The sequence below is a fragment of the Anolis sagrei genome, chromosome 4 (genome assembly GCF_037176765.1).
Source record: "Anolis sagrei isolate rAnoSag1 chromosome 4, rAnoSag1.mat, whole genome shotgun sequence".
Lineage (NCBI taxonomy): Eukaryota > Metazoa > Chordata > Lepidosauria > Squamata > Dactyloidae > Anolis > Anolis sagrei.
Window position 1 is genome coordinate 64971192 of NC_090024.1, and position 19913 is coordinate 64991104.

At 39.9% G+C, this 19913-nt stretch overlaps 1 protein-coding gene across 2 annotated transcripts in view; it reads left to right on the top strand.

The window, feature by feature from the left end:
* The first annotated feature begins 1390 nt into the window (after positions 1 to 1390).
* Positions 1391 to 19913, top strand: part of VAPA (VAMP associated protein A) — a 30746-nt gene continuing 12223 nt past the window's right edge. Inside the window, exons 1-2 of one of the 2 annotated variants that reach the window (XM_060775034.2) lie at positions 1391 to 1631; positions 17045 to 17197. In XM_060775034.2, coding sequence (XP_060631017.1) covers positions 1556 to 1631; positions 17045 to 17197 — 229 coding nt within the window. In that variant the 5' untranslated portion in view covers positions 1391 to 1555. The remainder of the gene's footprint in view (positions 1632 to 17044; positions 17198 to 19913) is intronic. The other variant, XM_060775035.2, reaches the window with a different exon arrangement.

Sequence of the window (19913 nt, forward strand, 5' to 3'; positions counted from 1 at the left end):
TTGGGGGAAGTTTGACCCAATTCTATCCTTGGTGGGGTTCAGAATGCTCTTTGATTGTAGGTGAACTATAAATCCCAGCAACTACATCAACAATAGAAAACTCCCATCAACAATAGAAAATACTGCGTTTTCTGCTGGTCTTTGGCAACCCCTCTGACACCCCCTCGCGACCCCCAGGTTGAGAAACGCTACTGTAAGCAATCACAGTTATACAAAAAATCAGGAGATCTTCGAAAGCTTGCCATGATGCATTTTGAGCATTTTTGTACACGTTTGAAATTTAGCAAACCCGGATTATTTCTGAATTTGACAGCTGGAAACGTTTGTCCAGATTGGAAGGAAAGGCAAGGCTTTAAACCTGTCCTCTCCTTTCACAAAGGGTGTTAAACCTGAGGGGGGAAACGCCCACCTTCTCCCATCCTGGGCTGTGTGTGCCCCCTTCCCTCCCTCGAGACTACAATTCCCAGCATGCCCTGGCCCCCCGCCGACCGCAGAATTCGGGGAGCGGGCTCGCGCGCTGCATCCTGGGAGTCGTAGTCCTCTGCTTCCCCCTTCACTGTGGCGACGTCGAATAGGTCTCGAATTCCCTTTCTTTTCCACTTTGACTTAAGCACCTCTCTCTCTTCTCACTATCCCCGCCTTGTCTTTCCGACCTGTCAATCTTCCCTCCTGACAGGGATTCAAATGTCTTGTGTTCCCTTTTTTTTTTTGTCGTGTCAGGAGCGACTTGAGAAACTGCTTCTGGTGTGAGAGAATTGGCCGTCTGCAAGGACGTTACCCAAGGGACGCCCGGATGATTTGATGTTTTTAATCATCCTTGTGGGAGGCTTCTCTCATGTCCCCACATGGCGAGTTAGAGCTGACAGACGGATTCAAGCCATATGAAGAGGTGGAGCCTCTCCCCGGATTCGAACCTGCGACCTGTCGGTCTTGAGTTCGGCCAGCACAGGGGTTTAACCCACTGCGCCACCGGGGGCTCTTGTGTTCCCTGTACTTCCATCTCTCCCTTTCCTTCCTCCCTCCAGGACGCGCGTGACACGAAACAGCGGCGCGCGCTCTTCTCTCTCTCTCTCTCGCTCTACCCGGCTCGAGCGCATCTCTGGTGTTGTGAAAGAGAGAGTGAGAGAGAGAGAGAGGCGAGCTGTCAATGACGGTCTCGCGGCACTCAGGAAGGAACGCGCGCGCGCGCGCACGCCTGCGTGTGTCGAGAGCGGCGAAGACGACTCTCTCTCGCGGCGTCTCGCAGCCGCGCGCGCTCTCTCTCTCTCTCGCAAGACGGAGAAACGAAAATTTTTAGAACTTAAACCGGCCGCTTGCCCCTCCGTGCCATTGGAGAGAGATGACAAGCATTCTCATAGGCTGAGGCGGGCCCCTGAGAGCGCGCGCGCGCACACACGCCTGCTTGCCTTGACGAGAGCGCGCGTGCTCCTGTTACGCGTCTTCCGCCTCCTCCTCTCCGTCCCTCCCCTCCTTTTCCCCGACCGGAGCGCCCTCCTCCTCCTCCTCCTCCTCCTCCTCCCGCTCCCGGACTGAGGCGAACGTGTGAGCAGCAGCGATGGCGGCCGCGGGGGCTCTGGCCAAGCACGACCAGATCCTGGTGCTCGATCCGCCCACCGACCTCAAATTCAAAGGTACGCCGTGAGGGAGGTGAAGCCTCCTCTCGGGGGGGGGGGGAGGAGGGAGGGCCTCCTTCTCCCCGGGAGCTGTGAGGAAATCGAGGGCGGCTTCCCTCGGGGCCTGTAAAAGGAGGCTTGGGCCCGTCGCCACTGGGGAGGCTCCGAGCGGGGAAACGGGACGAGACGTCGCCATCTTGCTGACGCTTCCCTCCTCGCGGCCTCCTCCGCCTCCTCGGGCCCAGGCTCCCGGTCAGCCAGCCAGCCAGCCAGTCGGGGGCTGGGGAGGCCTGCCTCGCTTTCCCTTCCCTTCCGCATGGCGTCGTCGCTGTCTCTTTCCGCCTGCCCTTCTCTCAGCTGAGAGCCGGACTGGCGCCTTGCCTCTCTCTCTCTCTCTCTCTCTCTCTGCAGGGATTACATGCATATGCCTTTTCCACCAGAGAGACAAAAATACATTCTCAGGGCCCTTCCACACAGCCCTATATCCCAGAATATCAAGGCAGAAAATCCCACAATATCTGCTTGGAACTGAGTTATCTGAGTCCACACTCAGATAATGTAGGATTTTCTGCCTTGATATTCTGGGATATAGGGCTGTGTGGAGGGGTCTTCATTCAGCCTCCCTTCACGGGCTTCCAGGGCCCCATCTACACTGCCATACAAAATCCAAATTCTCTTCTTTCAACTGGGTTATATGGCAGTGTGGGCTCATACTGTATAATCTAGTTCGAAGCAGATCCTGTGGATTGTCTGTTTCGATAATCTGGATTATAGGGCAGTGTAATTCAATTCAAAGCAGATAATGTGGATTATCTGCTTCCGTAATCAGGATCGTATGGCAGTGTTGAAGGGGCCCAGAAGAGCCAACAAAAACACCTTTTCTTGTCGATATTTTCCCATCCATATCGCCGTCATTTCCAAAGTAGAATCATTGAGTTGGCCATCCAGTCTAACCCCCTGTCAAAAAGCAGGAAAAGCCATTCAGAGCACCCTCTGCCACTCAGGGCCCCTCCACACAGCCCCATATCCCAGAATATCAAAGCAGAAAATCCCACATTATCTGAGGGTATACTCAGATAACCCAGTTAAAAGCAGATACTGTGGGATTTTCTGCCTTGATATTCTGGGGTATAGGGCTATGTGGAAGGCCCCTCACATACCACTCAGGGCCCTTCCACACAGCCCATTGAGATTCTGATCGAGCATGGTGGAAAAGAATATCACATCCATTGCAATGCTGACGGTTCTGAGGGCCCTTCCACAAAGCCCTATATCCCAGAATATCAAAGCAGAAAATCCCACATTATCTGATAACCCAGTTCAAAGCAGATATTGTGGGATTTTCTTCCTTGATATTCTGTGATATTAGGGCTGTGTGGAAGGGCCCTGAGTCTGTTTCACCTCCCAAATCCCTTCTTCTGTGTCGCAACTGTGACAGGCTCATATGAGACGGAGGCTTCCGGGAAGCTGCTTCCCTGCCTTTCCCTGTGTTGTGTGCGCCAGGCCCAAGATGCGGGTGGATGGATGGATAGATGGATGTTCTTGGCTTGTATAATAATAAGGCTGGGAGGAGGATCAGAGCCTCACACGCTTCCTCCTGTATTTTAGGCGTTGTCTTCCCCAATCCCCCACGACAGGCACCCACCCCCACATTACACACACGCCCCTGCCTCTTCCTGCTTTGAATGTTGCCCCTCCGGAGCCTACTCTCCTCCTCCTCCCATGCAGAGTCGTAGTGGTGGCATTTTGCACCAACGCCCTTTGATGTGTCATCCAGGAGCACAGCTAGGGGCGTTTTCTACACTAATTCTCCTGACATTTCAAGTGTTGTATTTTGTGAATACCACATTGAAATCTGTGTGTTGCATTCTACGTGAATTAAAAGGCAGTTCCCGTTGGTTCGAACCTCTTCTTGAGAGGTAATAATAATTCCCTGCCAAGTGCTGAGAAGTTTCCGTGAGCTGAATATTTGTTGCTTCAATCCTCAAGGCCCTTGCACACAGCCATATAACCCAGAATATCAAGGCAGAATAACCCACAAAATCTACTTTGAACTGGGTTATCTGAGGTATCTTCCTGACAGATCCTATATCCCAGGATCTGATCCTAGGTTTTCTGTTTATCCCAGATTATCTGGCAGTGGAGAGTCATATAATCCAGTTTAAAGCAGAAAGCCTTGGATCAGATCCTGAGTTATAGTGCCTGTCAGGAAGGGTCGTCAGTCAATACTGCCATATATCCCATGGTCCTTCCACACAGCCATATAACACAAAATATCAAGGCAGAAAATCCCACAATATCTGTTTTGAACTGGGTTATCTTGAGTCCACACTCCATATATCCCAGTTCAAAGCAGGAAATGTGAAATTTTATTCAGTTGTGTGGAAGGGGCTTCAGTTTATCTATAGTTGGGAAAAGCTGTTTATTATTATTATTATTATTGTTTACACAATGGGGTGTTTGGCAGGACAGTACTGAAAATTTTGAAATTGAAGTGGCATTTTGAATTTAGCCAGAGCTCTTGAAGGGTAGCTGTCATAATACAATGAAACATCCCTGTTACAAAATTGTACTTCAGCATTGACTAGCACAAGGTTCCATAAATGTTGAGAGAATAAATCTGGCCATTTTTGGCAGGAATTGTTGTTATTTACAGACCGGCTCAATTAGGTGTAGGGAGTGGTGTGAACTTGTAGCAGTTAGAAATACTATTACCCCTCTTGAGTTTTTTGAATAAATTAAACTACAACTTTGAGGGCAAAAATCAGAATAATTTCATTCTGAAATCAGAAGATGGAACAACCACAATCTCATAGGCCTCTTCCACACAGCTAAATAAAATCCCACATTTTCTGCTTTGAACTGGAATATATGGCAGTGTGGACTCAGATAACCCAGTTCAAAGCAGATATTGTGGGATTTTCTGCCTTGATACTCTGGGTTATATGGCTGTGTGGAAGGGCCCTTAGTAGTCTTATGAAATGATTAACTTGTTTCAAATAATTTTAGGCAAGACCAAAAAATGACAATTTTTGCCAATCTGTTAGGTAATTTTGTAAAACCATCTCCTTTCTATAGAATATAAAGCTTATGCCTATGTGTAATTTTTTGGAAATACGGCTGTTGAACTGTATGTATGTGAATGTTCTGAATGACATTTTATCAAAACAGAGGGATTGTCAAGGTGCTGGGATGAATATTATTTATTACATCCACTTTTAAACCTTGGGGAAATCATGTTGTTTCTTTTATTCTTGTTTCTTTTATTCTAACGTTTTATTCATACAGCTAGCATTTTGAAGAATGCACATTATAACACTAGATAGTGCTTTCAGTATGATTACCTGGATATAGCTTAGGAGGAGAGCTTTACACCTATAAGGTTCAATTGGTATGTTCAGCTGTAGGAAAGTGGTGACAGAACTGGGATTGGTCTCAGCCTGGTACCTGAAAAAACATTGTGTTTCGCTAAAGAGAGAATTACTTAACCTTGGTGTGTAGCACTGGCCTAGGTGTATTTATGCAGACAGATTTTAAGCATATATGTTTAGGATTAAAGCATTGTCTAGTTCTATGCCTAAATGAATACACCTGTAAAATGGACTGTGGTAGAATTCCTAAGTAAGTTTGCTTCGTAGGCTGGCAAACTCTGAAACTTTGTAATTATATAAGACATATCTAGTGTATAGGTCTTTAAACCCACTGGGGCTCAAGGGTAAACCATTGAGCAGGTTTATAGGCCTAAACACTAGGTTTATCTGACACAATTACAGAAGCTTTTCATAAATAAAATCCCACGTGTCTGAGAAAAAATAAGTTATAGGATTTAAGCGTGTTGCAAAACTCAGAAGAATCTGGCCATGGTGTCATTCAAAACCTAGTTAAACAGGATTTTTTTCATATTTTGTAACAGGTCTTAGCAAATAAATGCTTGGAATAAAATATATAGAGTGTTGTCCCAGTTAAGTGTCAAGTTGCGACCATAAATTGGTCTTACATGCAGACAATAGGGTTAGTAGAACTATAAGAAACTAATTTATTTCAGGAACGGATTTCCTGATCTGAAAAAAAAAAAAACTGCCACTTTTAAAATACATGAATTGCAAGAGATTTAGTTAATATGTTTTGATACTACAGATGGTTGCTTTGACATTAAAATATTTAGAATAAGGGCTCATTTAGATTGAATCAAACATTTATGCATGAACTGTAATATCAAGTTGTACATGATTACAGAACTTGCAGAGCAGTCATGTATTTTGCAAAGCAATTATGTAGCATTATAGAATTTTAGTGGGTGCTCATTAGATTGGAAGAAGTATTGAGAACCTTTAATAGAAGTCCATTTTTACTTCTACTTTTATCTTTTGTCAAGATCGAATCTCCTAGTCATATGTTTAGAATATAAACACATTGGCAAATCTTGTATATACTGAAACAAATTAGAAACTGTTGTATTCAAACTTTTTATTTAAACTAAAAAAAATAAAAAGTTTGTGTTGCAATGCACAAGTAGTACAAACAGTTGAGTCACTTTCATTGGCTTTATATGATACTGATGTACAAGTGTGAATCAGAACTGATGTTTTATGTTTTAGACATTACAGTTAACAAGCCACAACTTGTTAACTATTCCCATACCACGACCTGAACTTCTTAGTTTAAGCTATTCCTTTTTACCCTCTTTCTTTTTACAGTATCCACACTTACAACCAGGACTTGTTCCTGGCCTTATTCTCTAACTGAGCTTACAAAAAGACTAGAGAAAAACAAAACAGAAGTGAGAATAAGTCATGGTCTGTCTGTCATGCAGTTTTTGGGATAAGTAGCCAGCACCAACCATGGCTTATTACATTGTATTGTCGAAGGCTTTCATGGCCGGAATCACTGGGTTGTTGTAGGTTTTTCCGGGCTATATGGCCATGTTCTGGAGGCAATTTTTCTCCTGACGTTTCGCCTGCATCTATGGCAAGCATCCTCAGAGGTAGTGAGGTCCTCTACCTCACTACCTCTGAGGATGCTTGCCATAGATGCAGGCGAAACGTCAGGAGAAAAATTGCCTCCAGAACATGGCCATATAGCCCGGAAGAACCTACAACAACCCGCTTATTACATTGTCCACTTTTGCCCATTGATTTGGAGTTATTTTTGTTATATCACCATAAAATAATTTAATTTCCAGTTATTAAAATGTTTTTATTAACTCTCTGAAATTCAGTGAGATATATGAACATTTCTTAATGATAGTGGCTGTTGTGCTTTGCTTAGCTATATGGCTATGATATGCTATGTGTACTATGTTGCAACACTGATTTATTTATTTATCTTTTCAGAAGCCAACCAAGGGTACAGTTGTAATGTATTTAAAAAACACAAAAGTTTAAAAAACTTGGCATTATATTAAATGTCCTTTGACCAGTAGCTGGCCACTTGGGAATGCCTCTGGTGTTGCTATAAGAAGGTCCTCCATTGTGCATGTGGCAGGGCTCAGGCTGTATTGTAATAGGTGGTCTGTGGTTTGCTCTTCTCCAGGCTCACATGTCGTGGACTCCACTTTGTGGCCCCATTTCTTAAGGTTGGCTCTGCATCTCGTGGTGCCACAGCTCAGTCTGTTCAGCGCCTTCCAACTCACCCAGTCTTATGTGTGCCCAGGAAGGAGTCTCTCATTCGGTATCAGCCATGGCATGAGGTTCTGGGTTTTAGGCCACCACTTTTGGACTCTCACTTGCTGAGGTGTTCCTGCAAGTATCTCTGTAGATCTTAGAAAACTATTTCTTGATTTAAGGCGTTGATGTGCTGTTTGATATCTGAACAGAGGATGGGCCGGAGATGTCACTGCCTTGGTCCTTTCATTATTGGCTGCTACTTCCTGGTGGATGTCAGGTGGTGCAATACTGGCTAAACAGTATAATTTCTCCAGTGGTGTAGGGTGCAGACATCCTGTGATAATGCGGCACGTCTCATTAAGAGCCACATCACTGTTTTAATATGGTTAGGTGTGTTCCACACTGGGCTTGTATACTCAGCAGCAGAGTAACAAAGCACAAGGGCCGATGTCTTCACTGTATCTGGTTGTGATCCCCAGGTTGTTCCTGTCAGCTTTTGTGTGATATTGCTTCTAGCGCCACATTGATGGAAACGTGTGTGTATGTATCTCTCATTAAATATATATTTTTAGAATTTTTAAAAGACTTCTATCAGATCATTTTGGAAAACAATTGACAGAAGAGATAACGATTGGATAATTGTAGATTAATAAAGCCAACCTAAAAGAATGGCTGTAAATGTATTGTAATGTGGCCAAGCCTGGTCCTTAAAGGATTTAAGATACCAAGACTTAACTGGGCACTAGTCGGTAGGTTATATTAGAGAATATCTGCTGCTTAAATACTGTATTTGAATGTTGTACTTGTATCTTGTGCATTTTTGATGTCATGTTATCAAAGCATATTTAATAACTTTGATATGTTCTAACACTGCTTTAGTTATTAAATTTGTATCCTGTCTTTCAACTGAAATGTAGTAAAGAGAACCAATAATAAAACAGAGATTAAAAACAATGTAAATTCACATTTTAAAACAGATAAGTTAAAATATAACTAAAGATATAGTAAAAAAAAAGCACCCATTCAGTTTAGCCTGTTTAGTCAAGAAACCAATTAAACTATCAAAACTTGCTTTAGCCCAAACATTCCTTCAAAGCCTTTAAGTGTGTGCATGTGTGTGTGTATAATGACTCCTGTAGGAATCTGTGTAGAATGCTTCTGGATATTTGAAATTTGTGGAATAGAGAGTTTTACATTTCTAATGGTTAAAACTGGTACTGTGCCATCATCACATTTTGATTCAGGAGCAAGTGCCATCTTATTCAATCAGACTTAATTCCAGTTAAGAGGAATAGGATTGTTGCTGTAACACATTTTTATTAGAAAGATACTTAGAATTGCATTGCTGCTGGTATTGCTAATGATATACTGCTGCAAATAGAGATGGTTGTACTTAAGAGTAAAAATAGCCCAGCATTAACCCCACCTCTATTCCTTTAAGATCTCCTGCCAAAAGTGGGCAATGGCATGTCTTTCGTGCAGCCAGGGTTAGGACATTTTAAATATGAATCTGTCATATGTAAGTAAACCTGTATCTCAAGTGTTAAGACTGTGGAGGAAAATAAGTGCGAATGTCTTGACTAAAATGTAAAAACTTTTTTCTCACATAATTTTGCAAATAGTATTTTAATTTCATTTTACGAGGCATGTTAGGGGCAAACATTATTAAAAAATACATGCTTCTGTTTCCATATAACATGGGGCATGAAAATAGATCTACCTATCTGTAATAAGAGAAACAGCCCTAAAATATGAGTTAGACATTGGACAGTACTTTTTAAGTCCATTCAGTTGTATGTAATGACACTAAATTAGCATCTTGTATGCCCAAATGTTTAATCACATACATATAAAATATAATATCCAGGTAGTAGGATGGAAAGGAACTTGTCTCCTTTCCAGATTCCAAGGATATTTATAGTGCAATCCTATGCATGCTTACTTGGAAATAAATCCTGTTGAGTTCTTAAAGTCGAGCAAGTGGTATAGGATTGCAGTCTTCATTTCTCAGGCTGTATGCATGCATAAACAAAGCCAAGCAGTGACATTTAACTTAATAAGAACCTGACAGGAACCGAAAAGATTTCAGCCAGAAGTAGCCTCTCATCAAGGGATTCTCTATATTTAAAAGAAAAAATATTTCAAGAGACAAGTGCATTGCTAACTTCCCCAGTGCTTCCTCAATGAAGGACTACCAAATTTGGATTCTTTTACAAATACATTTGTTTTTGTCCTTCTCTCCAAACTTGTATGCTGTTTATGTTGGGAACTTCCCTTTTTTGGGGCGATCTTAATGATAAATCTGGTTTTTAGACTTAGACTTACTTGTTGAAAATGTTAGATTTGAGAGAGGGCTGATCAGTGGAAGGAAATTAATTTTTCAGAACAAATGTCAAAGAAGAATAATTCATTTTAGTATAATTATCAGATGATAAAATTTTTAACCTCATGTTTAAGATAACATAATCTTTGACAGGCTCTTGTATGAGTTATACTTCTTAAACTTTAAAGCCTTAAGCCCAGACATGGGCAAACTTCAGCCCTCCAGATGTTTTAGGCTTCAACTCCCACAATTCCTAACAACCAAAAATACAAGAGCCATATGTCATAGTTAGGATGTGACTAACACTGCCTGATTGTCAAAATTGAGGATTAGAGAAGGTGAGATCCCAGCTGAAATTGTGAAAAATTGCAAAGATAAGTGGGTGCGATGGAAATTTAAGAAACAAAATTGAAGTATGGTAGCTTTTCAGCTCAGGCAAATGCAGTGCTTTCTCCTTAATCATGGTTAAAATGTTGATGTGGCCTAGTTTGAATGGTCAAATCCACTCTTAATAAGCAAGGATATAAATATTTTTCATAGATCTGCACGTAGTTTGTTTACAACTATTCCACTTTTTCGTTTGGCTTCTTGAAATTGGTATAGAGCTCTTGTAAGCTGCTACCTCAGTTTTTGCCAGGTATTGCAGGTTGTTTTTGTCTCTGCAGCCCCCTGTCTCCTGTGTGTTCTTTTTCACACACCCCCACATGCTGGATGAAATTGAACCTCTGTTTGGGGGAGGGGAGTGTCCAGAAGAAAGGCGAAAGTAAAACAGAATCTCTACTATGGGGAGAGGGGATGGAGCCTCTGTTGCTGTGTGTGTGAGAGAGAGAGGGGGGGGGGGAAAGGCTTTTTTTATTACTGTAGGGGTGAAGGCACTATTTCAGTGGGGAAGGAGTCTCTAGAGAAAGGCATGGAGACAACAAAGTAACTTAGAACTTTCCTTGTGGTTGAAAATATTTTGGATTCTTTAAAAAAAATGCTACCAAATAGTCCAAGGCAACAAACACATTGTCTGGTTTATTGAGAAATACACTACACATACTGCAGCCTCCCATCACATTTGGCCGGTCTGGAGCAACCCTTTGTGTGAGCAGAAGATAAGCCAAAAAGCTTGCGTTACCCATAGAGCTAAGTCTGACTTTGATCTAGCATGAACTATTTCAGTTGAATAAGTCTTGTTAGTCATAATTCCGTATATATTAATGTATAAGTTGATGACAGGTTTTGGACCAAGTTACGGGTTTTGATATGGCCTACAGACAAGTCAAGAGTCACTTTGCAGAGTAGGGAGAGCAACAAAGGCACCTCAGGGAGCCAGCAAACCCTGACCATTCTCACCATTCCTTCTCCCGGTCATTTAAAAGGTCCAGAAGTTGCGCCACAACAGAAAGAATAGATTGTGTCAGTGTTTCTTTTAGATTCTCCTAGGATGGACTAAGTTCTTGCCTTTTGCCAGTCCACTTAGAGAAGAGGTAGTTCCCTTTTTAGATCAGAGTTAAGCTACAAGAGTCACATTGACCTGTGGATTAGTTGACTTAGTTTTTGGGTTCATTTTTTGACTAAAATTTCCAGATATTAACATTAGTATATAGAATAATTTAAATTCCACTAACATTGGAGAGCCAGCATGGTTTGGAGCAGGCCTGTGCTGCATGTGGCCTGGTGGTTGGATGTGGCCCTCATAAAGATTTTGTGCGTCCCACAGAGGCTCTGAACCTGACTAAGCTTTAGAATCACATCCAGTGCTACAGCAGAGTACCCCCTAGAAACCACAATTTCCCTCTCCAAGTGTTTTCCCTCTACACGTTTCTTTTTGTATTCACCAAAGTTACCAAACTAATCTGTGGCAAAGTGTGTGATACTGATGGATCCAGTCAGGATGCTGAAAGTGTTGGTCTCAGTAGGAAACATAGCCTAGGGAGGCAGTTAGATTCAGGTTATAGCAGTGGGGGTGGGGATGGGGATGAAATTTTAAGGGGTATCAGACCTTGATTCAGGGATGTTGGGATCTTGAGATCCAGATTTTGTTAAAATTTAATGTTAGATTGGCTATTTTATAGGGAGACTGAGGTGATAAAGAAGAAGGACCTCAGTTTTTGCCTTTGCCACCCTTCCTTTCCCTTTGTCTCTGGGTTGCCTTCTCCGTCCAGACAAACTGCCAGCTTCTCACCATTTATTTCTCTTTTGTGAGGGAAAAATGTAACTTCACCATGAAGTTGTTGTGGAGCCTTCATAGCGAAGTTAAGTTTCTTCCTCACAAATGAGGGAAATGGTGATTTTTCCCTCCACAGGAGAAGGAGATGACAGACGTAACCCAGAAGCAAAAAGAAAGGAAAGCGGAGGTAAGCACTGAGGCACTTCTTCTTTCCCCCAGTAAAGCACTGCAACTCTCCGCCACATTAAGGGAAGACTAGGAAATAGAGGCGAATCCACTTTGCTGCTGGCTCTGAGAGAAAGACGCCCTCTCATAAACTAGGAGTGAGGCCCTAAAAACCTATTGGTGACCCAAAGAGGTTTAGCCTATTTAAGTTTGGCCCCTTACTGCTGCTGTGCAGGCCTGGTTTAGAGTATTATATTATGATTATAAATCTCTGATGAGCAAGAGAAATCTACTGGGCGACCTTGGGCAAGTCATACTCTCTCAGCCCCAAAGGATGACTAGGGCAAGCCAACTGTGAACAAATCTTGACAAGAAGACTGCGATAGGTTTGCCTGGGGATTGTCTTAAATTCAGAAAATTATTTTTGCTCTATTAACAGAGCAAATGCCAAACCCCGAGGAATATATTAATTGCCATCATACCCGATGATAACATTCATGGTTAGATAGTATAGCACAAAGCTAGGAACAGAATGCTTGTCTATGGAAAAACTGGTTATCTTGAGGATACATGCAACACCAAAAGGGAGAAAATCCTGCAGTCCACACTGGGCTGTTACGCTGTGCTATTGGGAATTGATTAATGTGATTGAGGAAGCCCTTGACATCTGTAAACCAAAAATCATACATGAACACTAAACATGGAAAACTCTTAATTTATTATTCATTTATTATTCATTTATAATTATATAAGTTGAAACAAACCAGTGACAAAGCTGGCCCATGTTTTGCATTTGGAAAACATGTCAAAATGCAATTGCTTTAAAATGAAGACAGAAGTTCTGGGCTCTTTTTGATGTTTGGTTTGGAACAAGAAAACAAGGCTTGCAGTTGCTTATTTTGGACAACACAATAGTATAGTATGGAATTAGGTCCAGTATGCCCAAACAATTTTCCTAAGTTCTTAATATTTTGACATTGAAGAAAAAAGCATTAGTATTTATTATTTATTTACTTCATACCCCACTTTTCTCCCCAAGGGGACACAAGGCAGCTAACAATCACACACTTTGATAAATGTAAAATGTTAAAAATGTAATACAAATGTCTGGTTGCTGATGACACGATAAATAAATATCAATTTAAAACAAAGCAAATACAAAATTTTAAAAACCAATTAAATAGTACTTCTGTGTGTTAGGTTAAAGTACACTTAAATATAATAAATATAATTAAAATGTATGGGAATGGGTCCCTTCTGGTCTTTCTTGGGAAAGCGTTCCACAGTCAGGGAGCAGCCACAGAAAAGGCCCTCTCCTATGTTCACATGAAACGCACTTGGTGAGTGGGTGGTGAGACAGATAGAAGGCCCTCCCCAGTTCATCATAAATGTATGACAAGTTCATAGAAAGAGATACAGTCCTTCCTAGACAGGAGTCCTAAAGGCCACGTAGGTCAAAACCAGCACTTTGAATTGTACTTGGAAACATTTTGGCAGCTGGTGGACCTGTTGCAGCAGCAGAGTTGTGTGCCCCCTGGCTGCTTCTATTTGAACCAACTGAAGCTTCTGAGCACTTTTCAATGGTAACCTCACATACAGTGCATTACAGTAATGCAACCAGGATGTAAACAATGCATGTACCACTATGGCCAGATCCGACTTCTCCAGGAACAGGCATTAGTTTTAGCTGTGCAAAAGCACTCTTGGTCACTGTTGATACCTGGGCCTCCAGATTCAGAACTGAATCCAGGAGTAAGCTCAAACTGTGAACTTGTGTTTTCAGAGGGAGTGTAGCATTATTATTCACTCTGAATACAGGCCGAATCTCTGTTCCCAGATCTGTCTTTTGACTAACCAAGGACAACTCTGTCTTGTCTGGATTAAGCTTCTGTTTGTTTGCCCTTACCCAGTCCAGCTGCCAGGCAGTAGTTTAGTACTGGATCCACTTCTTTGGAAGAGTTGGATGTAATCTGCATATCAATGGCACCACACTCCAAAACTCCGGATGACTTCTCCCAGCGGTTTCATGTATAGCTGCTTTAAGTGTCCATGTAGAGAGAAAAAGCAGGATATAAATAAATAATAATAACAACAACAATTTGAACTGCATGGGGAACAACATGGAGCTCTAAGGCACCCTGCAGGTGTCCAAGGAGCCAAACAGAACTGTCCTAACACCACCTTCTGAGACAATTTCTCCAGCAAGGAACGGAATCACTGAAGAACAATACCTCTAGAACAATACCAATAGAAGGATACCATAGTTGATGGTATCAAAAACTGCTAAAAGATCCAGGAGAACCACCAGGGACACATTCCCCCTGTCCCATTCTCTTCATAGGTCATCCACCAAGACAATCAAAGCCGTCTCTGTCCCATAATCAGGCCTAGAACTGGATCTAGATAATCTGCTTCATCCAGGAACCTAAACAATTACTGTCTTTGGAATTTTGTTGGTTTTTGACATATGGTAGGCTTGGACATCTGTATCACTCTCTTTCATTATGATGACAGTATGTGAAACTTCCAGTTTTTGGAGATTAGATTGTTTTTTTGTTGCCAAATATATTTATTTTCCATGGCACTTTTGATCTTTCTATTTCATATATTTGCTTTATTCCATACTGGTTATTTTTAGATTTGTTAATTTTTTTGGTTTGCTTTCTTTCTTTTATACCAACTATACTCTTTCTTTTTGTACACGTTCCAGCAAAAGATTGGGGGCCCTTCCACACAACCCCCTATCACAGAATATCAAGACAGAAAATCCCTCAATATCTGCTTTGAACTGGGTTATCAGAGTCCACACTCAGATAATGTGGGATTTTCTGCCTTGATATTCTGGGATATAGGGCTGTGTGGAAGGGCCCTGGATTCAAGTTCTTTTTAAAACCAGATTTGTTTTTTATTTGTTTTCTTTATTTGTATTAATTGCTGTGTTCTGGCAGGATAGCAAAATAGAAATTTATTATAGTTCCCCAAGTGTCACCTGGGGTTTGATTCCAGGATTCCTTAGAGATAGCAAAATCACAGTTTGCTTTTTTTTCTTCTTTTGCATATTTCTGAAAATCCATTGTTTGAATCCATAGATGAAGAACCCATGGATATGGAGGGCTGACAGCTCTACTCTTGAACCATATTGTTAATGCTGATTCTTGCCTGTTACTTTTGGGGATGCAGAGAATATCTCTTACTTGTGTTTTAAATAGAGGTGCAATGTTGTATCTTCCCAGTCAGTTAGCTTACTTGTGCCAATCTATTTTACATTTTCTTTAAATTATAAAGGGATGTTATTCATCTTATATTTTGCAGTATGATTGATTTACTAATCTTCTTTTGCTTTACCTTGATTTTTTTAAATCAAAAGTTTTTGGTCTCTGCCACAAACTGCTCTTGCTTTGTTTTTGCAGAGAGAGTAGAGTGTCCTCATCTTCTGCTTCTAGTTAGGTTGCCTGATTTTTTTGTTAGGCATCAAGTGATATAATCATAGAATTATAAAGTTGGAAGACAGCACAAGCACCATCCAATCCAATTTCCTGCCATGATGTCTGTGAATAGTTGCCATGTTTCTTGCTTGAAGAATGTGCTGGTTATGAGCAAGCTGTTGACTGCAAAATTCAGTCCATCATCCTCCTTTTTCATTTCTTTATCCTAGCCTAATTTTTTCTACAATTTTTGATTCTACTCTCTTTCCTATGATTGCATTCGAATAACTTATGTTTAATAAGAATTTTCCTCCTGGATTCCAGCATATAATCTTTCAGTTTCTTCTTCTGCCTATGTACTTGGAGCATACACTTGGATTATGATTAAAATAATGGGTTACACATGATGTCTTATTGATATTACTTTGTCAGGCATTGTGTTACAACTTCTGACTGCTTATGCTACATCTCTCCTCACTATTAATGCCACTCCATTTCTTCTTATATTGTTATTCCCTGAATCAAATCATGTATAATTATCCCTCAAAATGTTACCATTCTTGTCCACTTTAACTAACCAAATAATTCAATGTTTATACAGTGTGTTCCTTTTTTACAATGTCTTAATTTCCCCTGATTCATGCTTCTCACATTTCACGTTCCTATAACATATATTGTGCAGCACTGGACTTTCCTTTCAATCAGAGTACATCAAAAGCTGAACATGCTTTTGACTTGAGCCTAGTTGCATCATTAAGCACAGTTCTATAAGTACTCTTGTGCATGAGATCATTAAATTCTTTCCGATCTGGGAGTTACATCCTCTGGCACTATAGGTTGTTTCATTTTGAATGGTCTCATCATAGGGTTTTTCTTGATAGAAGATCTTCAAAAGAAGGTTTACTGTGCCTCCTTTTGCCCATTATTACAAGTGGCGCACTCTTTCTTTGTCCCTTGGTACGCCTACCTAGATTTCTGTTTCAGCTGCGTGGTTGCATCTGACTATTGTTTCTCCTATGCATACTGTTATTGTCTCCTATGCATACATATTGTCTCCTAATATGCATACATTTCAGCTGTAGTTTATCAAATTGGAAAGTTAGTGCGATACCCACCTGATTATGGACATAAATGTATAAATGAATGGCTTATTTGTATAATTAAAAGAGTTAATTCTATATTAACAAACATGCAGGTGGCCTGCAATTAGAGTAGAAAATGGATGTAATGAGTGCTGATGTTACAGTTAGTTTCCAGACTTTTCAGATTTTTGATGCTATGTCTTTTCTGTGATAGCAAAATTGATCAGGAACAGAAGGTAGGCAGAGTAGAAGTGTGAAACAATAGCGTTTCATTTGTAAAATAACATTTTCAGTGTTTTTAGCTTTTTACATGGAGTAATATGCAATAGTGTATGTCTCTGGGAACTGCTCAAACAATCAAATCTTTTATTTGGTTCTTTATTTTTTTTGAAAAACCTTTTCATATGGGGGTGGGGGTTGCAGTATGTTGTGTGAATTACAGCTGGGACCAGACACCAAAGTACCAAAACAAGCATTTACTGTGGCAGGAATCTGACGGTAGGCTTTTTTTATGGTGGAGGATATTGAAGTAGAGGTTGGTGAAAGAAAGATGCTGGTCATAAATAGCATATTTATGTTTTATTGCCAAATTCTATTTTGCTTTTTAAGTCTGTTTCTGAAGACAACATCCCCAAAATAAACTGATTCCTAAAAATAAATCTTGAACACTTTCAGGTCCCTTCACAGATGTAGTCACTACAAATCTTAAACTTCGAAACCCATCAGACAGAAAAGTATGTTTTAAAGTGAAGACCACAGCACCTCGTCGATACTGTGTGAGGCCAAACAGTGGAATTATTGACCCAGGATCTGCTGTAACTGTATCAGGTAAAGATGTCAAATAGAATGGCTGCCTTTGTTCCTTAGAATATTGACTACTATTTTCATTGTTCAACCACAACTTTTTTCAGCGAAAGTTCATAATAAAAGGTTAATATTAACTTATTTTATTTCTTCATATTTCAGTGTGTGTGTGTTGCTTGCATTCAACTGTGCATGTTCTCTTCATAGCACCATTAAGAAAGCAATCCTATGTTCCCAGTGAAATTCAGTGATCCATTAGTTCTTTGTATTTATTGTGGGCCTAACACAGAATTTCCTGAGCTTTAGTTGTCTCGTAAGGGTTCACAAGAAGAAAACTTTCCAGTTTGTTTTTACAAGAAGAAAACTTTCCAGTTCACAACATTTTGGAAAAGATTAAGTCCAAGACTATTTCTATTTAGAGTAGACCCACATAAATGAATGGGAATTCTAGGTAAACCAAAGTTGCATTGAGTTCAATGCGTCTATATTTGGTGGTGTTAACATTGAGTTTAACTTATTAACATATTATGTTAAAGTTGCTGCTTGTAATTTTCAGAGATGTGGCCTTACAGTTCATCCTATGTATTTCTTGCTAAACTATAAAGTGGTATCACTAGTATTTTCTTTTTTCTTGTCTTGGAGAAACAGGCTCAATAGAAAAGTGATATTAATGCTTTTCTGCAATATTTCCATGGGATTGATTTATGGCTTCAGAGCTCAATGAAGAGAGTATGATTATATGTGTCTATATGTATAATTTTAACTGCATATAAAGTTTGTTGCTCCTTGAGATGAGGTTGGATATGTGGAATTTCCTCCATTTAGCAGAAGCATGACCCCAGTAATTAGAAATATTTAATGGGTTGGTGGTATGCAGCTCTGTGTTCTGTGAATGCAAACTATTGTGAATGGCTGTCATTGTTATGTTAAATACTTGTTAGGATATGTGTGGTTTTTTCCTTTAGCAATCCTTTACCTGTAAGTAGCAATTATATGATGAGGAACAAGAATGGAATGTTTTGTTTGCGTATGTAACCTATCTGTTAGAGAAGATGCAAATGTTTTGTGTCTGGAATATTTATCACTTTTGTTTTGTTAGTAGTAAAGTATGTTTTACAGTAGTGAAGGCACTGTGCTGTACCTGGGAATCCCAGGTGTGCTCTACTTAGGAAGCCCAGGCCCAATCCTATGGTTCATCTACATTTTGGAATTAATGCAGATTGACACCATTTAAACTGCCATGACTCGGTGCTATGGAAACATGGTTATTGTAGTTTGATGAGACACAAGCATTCTTTGGCAGAGAAGGCTAAATACTTTGTAAAACTATAACTCCCATGATTCCATAGTATTGAGTCATGGCAGTTGAAGTGGTGTCATACTGCATTAATTGTACAGTGTAAATGCACCTTTAGTCATTTCCAGATTGATTTAATATAATGTGACATTTTCCTCATATAAAATTTGAAGAAGATTCATTTCATTCTGATTGCAGCCACTAGAGCTCTGATAGGTGAGAATATTTGAAGATACTACTCTAATTTCCTTTCTAATTGTGCTGATTATCAAATTCTGAGCTTAATTCAGAGTAATTGTTTAGATAAGTAAAGTTTTAAATAGTTTGAGCCTGCACAAGAATAGTGTACTTTTATGTGGAGGCTCCCTTTTATTTGTTCCTTTTCTGTCTGGGTTCTGGAAAGAGGCCTTAGTTGTGGTGAGTTTGATGGAAGAAGTACACCTAGCAATCTCTCGCTTTCCAAAATTCAACATGCAGTGAAGGTGACCACTCCATGGAATGTGTCCTTAATTTGGTCTCTCTTAAGATGTTTTGAATAGATGATTTATTGTCTTGCTTTTTATGACTTTTATTATATATTTGTATGACATTTCCTTCAGTAGACTTTGGTGAGAAAAGAAGTGATAGAAAAAATGTATCTGAATCAACTAGAATTTAATATATATATGCATTAAGTGATTTGGAAAATAATCAATTTTAAAAATTGTGTCTTTATTTACCGAAACGGTTCTAAATAATTTATTTATGCACTGAACCCTAGCTCACAACAAGCTTTTGTGACTGATTAGGAATTTGAACTTACATTTCATATACCTATTCAAACATTTTAACTTGCAGTTATAGACTCTTTACATATTTGCAGATATTTAATTAACTATGTTTGTTTGTTTAAAAATATAATTTGCAGAGAAAAATGAACAGTTTTCATGGATTAATTTACAGATTACTTACTAGTATTTGAAGGACTTTGAATATATGAAAACCTACTAAATATTATATATAAGTTTATCTTACCTCAGGATGCCCTAGTAGTTGGACATTATCTTGATTCTAAGGATAACCCATGTTGGATAAAGGTAAAATATTTAGGATTCAGTGGTGAGCTAAAACTTCCATACTTCTACATAGTCTGTAATCTAGAGAAAAAAAAAGCATGAATCCTAATCTGGTGCTGACTCTTTAAATGGATAAGAACTTCACAACTTCCTGAATAAACCAAGAAATATATAAAATCAACATAAGAAAAGCTGTAGTATGTGGCTTCCTATTTATAAAATATTTCCTGAAAATACACGTTCTTCTCCTAATATAACACTATATTATTTGAATGACAAAAAAGTGGAGTAAGCATCACAACTTTCTTATGTTCATTTTGGCATATCAAAATAGGAGAAGTGGACTCACATTATGGGTGGGTTGATCTTTATTTTGTTATCCTTGGTA